The following is an 11,814-nucleotide window of genomic DNA, read 5'->3' as shown; positions in this document are numbered from 1 at the left end:
ATTCAAGATATGCTCTTTCCTATTTGGCCCCGATAGCTCAGGAAATAAAAGCAGAAATTGACAAATAGGATTATATCAAATTAAAAAGCTTCTGAACATTAAAAGAAACAATCATCAGAGGAAAGAGACAATCTATAATATGTGAGAAAATCTTTGCCAGCTATTTATCTGACAGAGGGCTAATATCCAGAAGGCAAAAGAACGAAAAAAATTTCCCCAAAACAATAATTCATTCAATAAATAGGCAAATGGATCGGGGCCGCGGCTGGACCATTGACGGCCGGTGGTGGCTCCACACCGCGCCATTCCGAATGGAGGCGGTGCCGGGCCCCGGGCCGAGGCTCTGCTGCCGGCCCGGCGGGCAGCTGGACATGAGCCACGGCTTCGTGCACCACATACGACGGAACCAGATCGCTTGGGACGACTATGACAAGAAGGTGAAGCAGGCCAAGGAGAAGGCGAGGAGGCGGCACACGCCCGCGCCCACGCGGCCGCGCAAGCCCGACCTGCAGGTGTACCTGCCGCGGCGCCGAGATGGTTCTACCCACCCAGGCAACCCAGACTGTGAGGAGTCCGGTGAAAGCAGCAGTAGTGGTGGCTCCGAGCTGGAGCCTTCTGGCCATCAGCTCTTCTGCTTAGAATACGAGTCGGACAATGGAGAGGTCACATCAGTTATCGTGTATCAGGACGATGACCCAGGAAGGGTGAGTGAGGAAGTGTCAGCACACACACCTCTGGATCTGCCCATGCGAGAGGCCCTCAAGTTGCGTATCCAGGAGGAGATTGCCAAACGCCAGAGCCGACACTGACCAGGTGGAAGGCATTCTCTCCAGGCCAGACTCCTGCACTTGGATGAATTCTAACTAGGGAGCCCACCCTACATTGCGGTGCTAGGACTTGTCTGTCTGACCTTGAGACCCTTATAAGCTGCTGCCTCCACAGGGGTGTTGCAGGGCTACACCTAGCCCACCTCCCTTGCAGCAATTCTTTCTTGTATGTTGACCATTTGGCTGGCCTATTGTCTTGGAATTTTTTGAGAATTTTGATTAGAGAACCTGGTGCTCTTGAAGCTAAGAACTTAGGGAGAGCCAGGGTTTATAAAGCCTTTTGCCAATACGCTTGCTCTCTCACTGAGGTCATATGCCTGACCACTCACGCCATGAGCCGTGTTTGTTACTTTATCATTTTCTTTCATGTTTCTGCTTCCACCATAGTTTCCTAGACCCCCCCCCCCCCTTAAGTTTTGTTCTTTTTGCCTCAGGTAGAACCCATCAGTTCCTTTCACCCCATCTCTTGACATGACTATGCATCTCCACAACTAAGGGCTTTGCTGGTGGGGAGTTCTGGGCATCTACCTTTCTAACAAGTTCTCCGAATATTTCTGGCACCAGTAAGATGGGAGAGGCCTGCTTGGAAGCTTGTTCTCTTCCCCTTGCATGACTTCTTCCCATGCTCCACTGCTTTGCGCTGTTTAGATAGGCCACCTAGGAAAAAGATGCTGTTGTAAAATCTGGGGATCTCAGTGAATCCTGCTTTAGTTAGAGTTAAGCAATTCCAGCTTTTGATCCCATCCCCAGTTGTGAATAGACTATTCTCTGTTCAGACTAAAGGGGAATTGTCAAAACAAGGTATTAAAGTCCAGAACAGTTTTGAATGTATGTGCAAAGTGGAAATCAGCATAAGTTTAGAGCCCCAGTAGCCAGAAAAAAAAAAAAAAAAGTCCTGAAGAAAGCCCATACTAGAAAAAGTAAAATTAGCCCCTTATCTGCCCCACGTGTTTTCCTTTCCTACCTCCAAAAAATATACAACTAAGAGTCTTGTAGAGCCCCAGTAATAGTATGTTGGCCCATTTGGCTGGCCTATTATCTTGAAATTTTTTGAGAATTTTGATTAGAGAACCTTGTGCTCTGGTAGCAGAGACCTTAGGGAGAGCCAGGGTTTATAAAGCCTTCTGCCAATATGCTGTATGTAGAGAATTTTTATTTTTTGGAATGGTCCCAGGAATCAAACCCAGGGCCTCTTGCATGCTAGGCAAGCACACTGTTACTGAACTCCATTCTAACACAGGGTTAGACAAGAGGACTGAGGGGTGCAGCTCAGTGGTAGAGTACCTGCCTAGCATGCACCCGGCTCTGGGTTCAGTCCCCAGCACCACTTTGGGAGGTGGGGAGGAGGTGGGGAGGCTAAGGTCTAAAGTCTACAAGACATCCTGTGCACTGAAGCTCCAAAGCACCTCGGTTTCCCAGCAAATCAAACTAACATCAGTGACTCCAAATGTGGACTGTAAGTGAGCCTGTGAGCACTGAGTCCCTGAAACCAAAATACCCATCCCCAGGGGTTTCTGTATACAAACAGGATCTCAAGATCAGTCTGACTGTTCCATCTCTTAAAGAACACCTAAGGGCACTGTTGGTTTGTGTCCTGCACCCCTGAAAACTGACCCCTGGAGAATGGGGCAAGGCAGCTACTTCAACTGCACTATTACAACATTAAACACTATGAGCCACAACTTGCAGTATCAGAGAAACACTGGGAAGTGAGTAACGGTGGTAAGTTAGAGGGGCCTGTGCTCCAGACCTACATTGCTAGCCCAAGTGCCTTAAACCTTAGTCCCAGGCTCAGTTCTGTTTTTAGAGGAGAAAGTCTCTGACCTCTACTTATGCATCTAGCTATAAAGTGCCTTTGGACCTAGAATGTCAGCTACCATCCAGCACCTGGGCCAAGGGGGCCCTTCCAGACTCTACCCACTTCTTCCTGCAGGGAAAGGACCAGTCTTTTTAGTCTTCCAACTCTCCAAGTGATATGTGACTTGAAACATGGGCTCTCACTGGAAGTCTGCCTCCCTGGGAGGGAGGCGGTATCTGTCTTCTCGCAGCTTGATTGCCTGTTTCCTGGTTTTATGATAGAACATAGAGAAAGAAGGCCCCAAAAGGAGTCGGGGGGCATGGCACCATTCCTGTCTCTTGAAGGGGGAAGAGGTAAAAGAAGGCAGTGTTTAGTGATTGCCTGTTGGGTCCCTTTATGTGTTTGTCATGTGGGTCTCACAAAGGCCCCTTAAGGCAGAGGAGGATAGAAAGTCCTTACTTTTACCCTTTTTTTCTTTAGGAACTTTTTGTTTATCAAGGACATATATTTTCTACCCATGACAGCATTCTTAATACATGTATGACTTTTGCAGTGACTAAATAAAGCGCTGAGGCCTGTACTTCAGTGAGAGGTGGTCCTTCAGAGCTGCCCTGCTGGAGCAGATACTGCTGTCTGCCCCAGAGCTCGGCCCCCACTGCTCGCCACCACGGTTCATCTGGGGCCAGGATGGTGCTATCCACCTTATGTAAACCTGCCTCCAGACAGCTTGCACCTGTTTCAGAAACTCATGCTTTGCCTGAAGGAGCATGTCCACAGCATTTCTCACAGGTTCTAGAGCTGTCCACAAGAGGAGTACCCTCTGCCGGTCAGTGCTGAGGCAGCAATCTTAGCCTGAGTGAAGCAACACTCACTTGAGTAGATATGTTCTCAGCTGTCTTAAAGAAAAGTCTGATAGGCATGTCCATTGGGTATGGAGTGTTCCTCCCTCTGTTCTTAACTGAGGTTAAGCCCGAATTTTAAAGCTTTTGTTTCCTGGGCCACAAAGGGTGATTACCAAGAGGAGGTAGCCATCATGCAAGGTCTTGGAACTGTGCTTCAGTGAGCTGTGAAGCCGGAGTTGCAGCCCACTGGCAAGCAGGAGGCCTTGGAGTGCAGCACAGGGAAAGGAAAGGAAAGCTGTGTGAGGTGGGAACCCCAAGCCCCACCAGCCAGTAGGCTAACACTCACAGGAAGAGCCTCTCTGGACAGGAGACTGCCAATCGGAGATGAGTCCACAGGATAGGAGGAAGCCCTTGGGTGGTGAGTGCCCAACCTGCTGTGAATTTGGCAAGATCCATGAACTCAGGGTGCTGGGTTCCCTGATGGTTCACAATTTAAATGAGGCCTTTGCTTATCAAATGAGGAATGAGAATGGAGTCCCCTCTTGTCTCAGCCTTTGGGAAAATCACCATGGGATGCTGACCAGTATTTGACATACTTTAACTCCTCTAAATTCCTGTCCTGTCCTCCAGGAATCACATGACCAAGAAGCCATAGGTACCCACCCCAAGTTTCCCCAGGAGTTGGAGTGAGGTAGAAGTGAGGACCTGCTGAGTGAAGGGCTCCTCCGCCTGGCAGGTTGCACTGGCTGCTTCGAGGTGCCAGGTGTGAAAAGGCTTTGGTTGTGTTTTCTGGCTCCCAGTGTATCTGCTGTTGTGGGTAAATAAAACAGTGTACAGATTATTTGAAAGTCCCAGATGGGAGACACTTTTCAAAAGCAGTATTTTGTTAAACCAATAAACTATGTTTACAGCAAAAAAAAATAAAATAAATAAATAAATAAATAGGCAAATGATCTGAACAGACACTTCTCAAAAGAAGTACAAGTGATAAATGTATGAAAAAATTCACATCTTTTTTTTGGGGTGGGGGGTACTAGGGATTGAATTCAGGGGCACTCAACCACTGAGCCACATCCTCAGCCCTATTTTGTATTTTATTTAGAGACAAAGTCTCACTGAGTAGCTTAGTGCCTCGATATTGCTGAGGCTGGCTTTGAACCCACGATCCTCCTTGCCTCAGCCTCCCAAGCTGTGGGATTACAGGTGTGTGCCACCTCCTCACCCAGCCAAAAAAATTCATATCTTTAGCTATCAGAGAAATGCATATCAAAATATCACTGAGATTCTATCTCACCCCAGTCATAATGGCTATTATAAAAATAATAATAATAACAAATGCTGGAGAGAATATATATATAGAAAAAGAAATTGTACACTGTTGGAATGTAAATTAGTATAGCTACTATGGAAAGCAGTATGGAGGGTCATCAAATTACTAAAAGTACCTACACTATATGATCCAGCTATACTACTCCTGGGTATATAACCAAAGGAAATGAAGTCAGCATACAAAAAAAGATGCCTGCAAACCCGTGTTTATTGCAGCTCTATTCACAATGTCCAAGGTATGGAATCAGCTTTAGTGTCTGTTAACAGATGAATGGATTAAAAAACTGTGGCATTTTATTCAGTCACAAAGAATGAAATCATGTCATCTGAAGGAAAATGGATGGAAGTGATCATGTTAAGGAAATTATGAACTTTATCGTGTAAAGCAAAATTAGCAAGACACGAAAATGTATTACATGTTTTCTTTCATATGTGTAAACAAACAAACAAACCAAAAGACTGGAACCAAGAAGATGAACTATTAGGAAAAAGATGGGGGTGAGGGCAGGAGGGGATAGTAGAGACGCTGCTATATGCATGTATGGGAAGAAAAAGCATGGTATAGACATATATGGAAACATCAAAGCAAAACCTATTCATCTGTACAATTAATATGACTGAGTAAAAAAAATACTGTAGAAGAGGCATTCAAATTTTTGCCTGGAGAAATTATCTTTCAAATATATGCAGATGGAGACACTCAGAAGGTGTGAATATGCCTCTCATTCATTTCCTGTTGTTTGTGATTTCACAGCAGCCTTTAAGGAACACATTAATGTTTCTTTACATAAGTGGGTAAAAAGAAGGCTTTTAAAAGTCAAATGATAAAGTTGAGTTGTAAGTCCCTTTAAAAAATTAGCTTTACACCCATGCCATACATTGATACTCCTAGAAATACCTTATATTTTAATGGCCTGAATTTCAAGTCACTATATGAAAATGCAGTTGGCATTAATCAGTGGCGTTATCCAATTGTTTCCTGTCATGGAACATGAAACATTTTTACAATTTTCCAAGACCAAAGAGATGGAATCGCCTCAAGTTTCAATGGTATTAGCTGCTAGGCACAGTGGCACATGCCTGTAATCTTGGGGATGTGAGGCAGGAGGATTGCATGTTTGAGGCAAGCCTGGGTAACTTAGTGAGAAACTGTTTCAAAATAAAATAAAAAGGGCTGGAGATGTAGCTCAGTGGTAAAGCACTTATCTAGGATACAGGAAATCCTGGGTTCAATATCTAATACCACACAATAAACAAACAAACAAACAAACAAATAAATAAATGAACAAAGTTTCAATGATATCACAGATACCCAAAACTTAGCATCCATATTGCTCAGAACCAACTTGACATTAATATCATCAAATAACTCATCAACGTAAAACCTCATATTTTGTTCTTGTATTCTCTTAACTTCAAGAGAATACAAGAACCCAGAAGATATTTCAAGAATATCAGCGTTCAGGTGGGTCATAAGTGAAAAAAATCCCAAAATTCTAATATGAGATGTATTTTCCACAGTTTTTGACAAAGATGTAGTAACACTCGGAAGCTTATTTTTGAAAAGTGTGTCTCAAAAACAGAGAAGAAACAGCTACATGTTTAAAGACAATCTAATGATGGTGTGTGTGGCGGGGGTGCAGTTTTGGGTTTACAGAAAAATAAACAGAAAGTATGAACAGTTTCACTGACCTTTTCTCAACTAAATGTGCAACCTCCCCAAGTATCAATATCTAGCACCAGAGTGGTACATTTCTTAAAATTGATGAGCTTATGTTGACACATCACTGTCACCCAGAATTCACAGTCTACATTAGACTAAAGTCTTGGTGTTGTACATTCTCTAGACATGGAAAAACATGACATATATCAGCCACTGTAGTATCATAAGAGCAGTTTCACTGACCTAAATATCTTCTGTGTTCTACCTAGTGAACTTTCTTTTCCCTTTGAAACCCTGGCTATGGCTGATCTTTTACTGTCTCTGAAGTTTTTCCTTTTTCAGAATGTCATAGAGTTGGAATTATATGGTATGTAGCCTTTTCAGATTGACTTCTTTGATGAGCAATTTGAATTTAAATTTCCTCCCTGTCTTTTCATGGTTTGATGATGCATTTCTTTTCAATGCTAAGGATTATTCTGCTGCCTTTATGTCCTACAGTTTACTTATCCATTTACTCACTGAAGTATCTTGGTTGCTTCCAATTTGGGCAATTATGAATGAAGCCACCATAAACACACATATGCAAGGTTTTTGTGTGGACATAAGTTTTCAACTTCTTTGGGTAAATAGCAAGGAGCATAACTGCTGGATCCTAGGTTAAGAGTATATTTAGTTTTGGAAATAACTGCCAAACTTTCTTTTAAAACTGGCTGTACATTTTTCATTCCCATCATCAGTGACCAAGAGTTCTTGTTCCTCACATTCTCAACGGCACTTGGTATTGCCAGTGTTCTGGATCTGGACTATTCTCATAGATATATAGTGCTATCTTGTTGTTTTAACTAGCATTTTCCTGAAAACACACCATGTGGAACATTTGCTATTTTCCATCTGTATATCTTCTTTGGTGACATGTCTCTTAGTTGTTTGGCCCATTTTTAAATTGGGTCGTTAGTTTCCTTTTGTTGGGTTTTAAAAGTTCTTTGTATATTTTGACAGTCCTTTATCAAGTATTCCTTTGCTCACATTCTATGCCTTGTCTTCTTATTCTTTTGATATTATCTTTCCCAAAGTAAAAGTTTTTAGTTGTAATAAAGTCCAGCTTGTAAGTTATTTCTTTCATGGGCTTTGCTTTTAGCATCATAGCTAAAACAATCATCACCCAAGATCATCTAGGTTTACTGCTGTGCTATCTTATAGCAATTTTATACTTTTGCATTTAATACTTAGATTTGTGATCTCCTTTGAGTTATTTTTTATAAACAGCATAATGTTGTCTCTAGATTCACTTTGTGTATGTGTCTGTGTGCGTGCACACATGTGGGTAAATGTCCAGTAGTTCTAGCACCATTTGTTGAAAAGACTATTTTTTTAGTCCGTTGTTACTTCTTCTGCTTTGCCAAAGATTACTTGACTATGTTTGTGTGACTTTATTTCTGGGTTCTGTATTCTGTTTCATTGATATGTACTTTTTGCTAATACTATGCTGTCTTGATCACTCTAGCTTTATGGTGAGTTTTGTGGTAGGTTGCTATTAGCCCTCTAACTTTATCCTTCTCTTTCAATATTGTGTTGGCTAGTCTTGGGCTTTTGTCCTGCATATATACAAACTGTAAATCAGTTTGTCAATGTTCACAAAATAACTTGCTTGAATTTTAATTGGAATTACATTAAATCTATCGATAAAATTGAGAACTGACATCATGACAGTGTTGAATTTTCCTGTCTAACAACATGAAATATTCTTTTCTTTAGCTCTTTTTTTACTTTTTTCATTGAAGGTTTTTAGTTTTTTTCATATAAATCCTGTGCACATTCTTTTAGAGTTACACCTAAGTCTTTCACTTTTTTACAGTGCTAATGTAAATGGTATTGTGTTTTCAATTTCAAATTCGATTTGTTCTCTGCTGGGGTACGGGGAAGCAATTGATTATTTTGTATTAACCTTCACTATTCACTACAGTGACTTTGCTGTCATCATTTATTAGTTCCAGGAGTTTTTTGTTGTTTCTGATTCTCTTGGATTTTCTATATTAGACAATTATATCATCTGCAAATGCCAATAGTTTTATTTCTTCCAGATCTCTGTACCTTGTATTTCCCTTTCATGTTTTGTTGTATTGGCTAGTTCTTCTAGTAGGATGTTTAAAGGACATCCATCCATACATGTTCCCATGTATACATTTTGGCAGGAAACTAGTTTCTCATAAACTTACTTTTTGAAAGACAAAAACAGACTGCCATCCACAGACTTTCACCAAAGAAATGTTTTCAAAATGAAACTTGTCTATTTTCAAAATGAAAGAAATGATAAATTTTTATTTGACATACATCTTTGTTAGGTTTTACTTATCTAACTTTCTTACTAAAATTAATGGTGGGAACTGAAATACTCCATTATTATTGGTTGCTCACTATGTTCTTCAATTAAAAAAATCAGTACCTTATTGGGGCATGATTTACATGTAAAATGCACAAATACTAAGTATAGTTTAATGACTATATAAATACAATAACATATTTTAAGTAATGCATATAGGTTAATATTAACAAAATATATTTAAGGGTATAAATAATAACAAATTTTTGTTGGGCTAAAATAACTTTGTGACCCAAACCAAGAAAAATTATAGGTCAATCTCCCTAATGAACAGATAAAATTTTTAAAAAAATATTCACAAACTAAATTGCAAAATGTACATTATACTCAAGTTGACTTTATTTCAGGAATGCAAGTTGATTAAGTGTTCTCAAGTTCAGTTCTCTAATACTACCTTAACAAACTATAAAGAAATACAACATGCAATTGTCTCAATATGTAAGCAATTGTGGAAAAAAATCATAAAATTTTATTGGAAATACATTACAGAATTTCAGGTTGGGCTAAGGACTTAAATGTGAGAGGCAAAACTTTAAAACTTTTAAAAGAAAATCAAGGAGAATAAATAACATCAGAATAAATAAGTATTTCTTTTAAAAAAGATCTAAAGCAAATCATTTGTAAAAGTTTGATATATTGAACTACATTAAAATTAATATAATAATTCTGTTCATCAATAAACCCAGTAAAATCATATGCTGAGAGGAATTTATTTTTAACATATATATACTTAATAAAGTGTTTCCAGAATACCCAGAATTCCAAAGATAATTTTTAAAAATACTAAGAAAAAAACCCCAGATAATCTAGTAGAAAAAAAAATGGGCAAAAGGTATAAATGGGCAGGACTGGCAGCAAACATGTAGGAAATTAAAAAAAAAAAAAACCACATATCAATCATACCAACAATAATTAAAAAGTTATATAATACTAAGTGTTGAAGAGATTCTCAAGCACTCTCAGACAGCAAGTGTGATTATCCATTAGAACTCTTGAAAAATAGTTGCCATTTTCTCAAAGTAAAAGATGTGCATGTCTAATGACCCAACAATTCTATTTCAAGGCTAATAATTTTAGGTAAAGAATATATACAAGAATGATGAAGGGAGCCATATTTTAAGAGTTAAGCAGACAAACAAATAAATAAAAAACTGTAAAAAGTTTTGTGTTCATCCAAAACAAAAATAAGTTTGTAAATTATAGCATATCCATAAGATGGAGTAGTTTATAGTGACGAAAAATGAATACAGTATTGTTACATGCCTCAACACTAAATCTCAAAAGGTAATTTTTTAAGATAAATTTTTGAAGATAAATTTTATTTTATGTATTTTAAGGTATATAAAAAGATATTATGGGATATATATACGATGGTAAAATGGTTACAATTGGGAAGCAAACTTACATATTAATCATCTAAAATAGTGAATCGTTTCTTTGTTTTTGTGGCAAAAGCAGCTAAAATCTACCCATTTAGAAGGAATTCCAAAAATAGCAAGCTTTTATTACCTGTACATTCCTCATGTTGTATTAGATCTCTAGACTTGTTCATCTTGTGTATCTGCTACTTTATACCCTTTGACCTACATCTCCTTGCTTCCCAACCCCCCATCCAGTCATCTTTTCTCTCACATGCAAATTGATTCTGTACCTAGGCTATTGTGACTAATACTGTGGTGAACATGAGAATACAGATACCCTTAAGAGGAGATGATTTCATTTTCTTTGGTTATATGCCCAGAGGAGGGATGGCTGAGTCATATGGTCATTCTATTTTTAATTTCTCTAAAAAATTCTATGCTGTATTCTATAATGACTGTCCCAGTCAACATTTCCACCAACAATATGCTAAGGTTCCCTTTTCTCCAAGTTCTTACCAACATTTGTTACCTTTTGACTTTTTGATAACACTTCCTAATCGGTGTGAAGTGATATCCTATAGTGGTTTCACTTTGCCTTTCCCTGATAATTAATGATGTTGAGCACCTTTTTATAAACCTGTCAGCAATTTTGGGGATGGGTTCTGGAGATTGAACCCAAGTCTTTGTGCATAATAAACACCCCCTGTAGGTAATTTTTATGTACTATTTAGATTCTTTGTCCATTTTTATATCAGTTATTTTTTTTTTTACTGTTAAGTTGTAAATGTTCTTTATAAATTTTGGATATTAATCCCTTGCCAGATGCATGATGCAAATATTTTTCTTCAGCCTATAAGTGACTGTTTTATTTGGTTGTTATCTTTGCTGGGCAGAATAGCTTGATGTTGTCCTATTTATTTTTAAATTTTTGCTTTCATAGCCTGAGCTTTTAATATCACATGCAAAAATAAAAATTAAAAAAACAATTGACACATTGGCATGTTCCAGGTCCGGGAGTTTTCCCCCTATGTTCTTTTATTCTCCTCTAGAAATTTCATAGTTTCAGTCATACATTTAGGTCTTTTATCTATTTAGAGTTGATTTTCACCTCTGGTGTGATAGGGATCCAATTTCATTCTTTCCTATGTGGAAACTAGGTTTTCCCAGCACTATTATTGAAAAGACTATCCTTCCCCTATGGGTGCCTTGTCAAAAATTATTTAACTGGATGTGTTTGGATTTATTTCCAACTCTGTTCCACTGGTATATGTGTCAGGTTTTGTGCCAACACCATACTGTTGTTCTCCTTTGTAACAAAATTTAAAATCAGGAAATGTATGGTTCCTACATTTTTTTTCCCCAGTAGATAATTTTGAATGTAAGAAATGAGTTAAAAAAGAAAACAACATTATTCCATGTATATAAAGTTCAAAATTACATAAAACTAGTCAGTAGATGTTTAGGGTTATATGGATTAGTGGCGAAACCATACTGAAGAGTAAGAGAACAATAAACTTAAAACTCAGGCACATTTTTAGCAACTTGAGGAGGAAGACACAACTCAGATTTGTTTCTGCCTCCCCCCCCCCCCCACTACCCTATAGTGTTGTAGGG

General features: G+C 38.8%; 1 protein-coding gene across 1 annotated transcript; it reads left to right on the top strand.

Moving 5' to 3' along the window:
• Positions 1-250: 250 nt before the first annotated feature.
• On the top strand, positions 251-3,205 carry LOC107141277 (UPF0561 protein C2orf68 homolog). The gene has a single exon (XM_015484499.2). The coding sequence runs from the start codon at positions 312-314 to the stop codon at positions 807-809; it is 498 nt and encodes a 165-aa protein (XP_015339985.1). The 5' UTR covers positions 251-311; the 3' UTR covers positions 810-3,205.
• The last annotated feature ends 8,609 nt before the right edge of the window (positions 3,206-11,814 follow it).

This window comes from Marmota marmota, unplaced genomic scaffold, assembly GCF_001458135.2.
Source record: "Marmota marmota marmota unplaced genomic scaffold, marMar, whole genome shotgun sequence".
Lineage (NCBI taxonomy): Eukaryota > Metazoa > Chordata > Mammalia > Rodentia > Sciuridae > Marmota > Marmota marmota.
This window is presented reverse-complemented; position numbering and strand designations above follow the sequence as displayed.

What these genes read in the sequence shown, in the direction of transcription:
- LOC107141277 (XM_015484499.2), top strand. Translation starts at nt 312, where the DNA reads ATGGAGGCGGTGCCGGGCCCCGGGCCGAGGCTCTGCTGCCGGCCCGGC.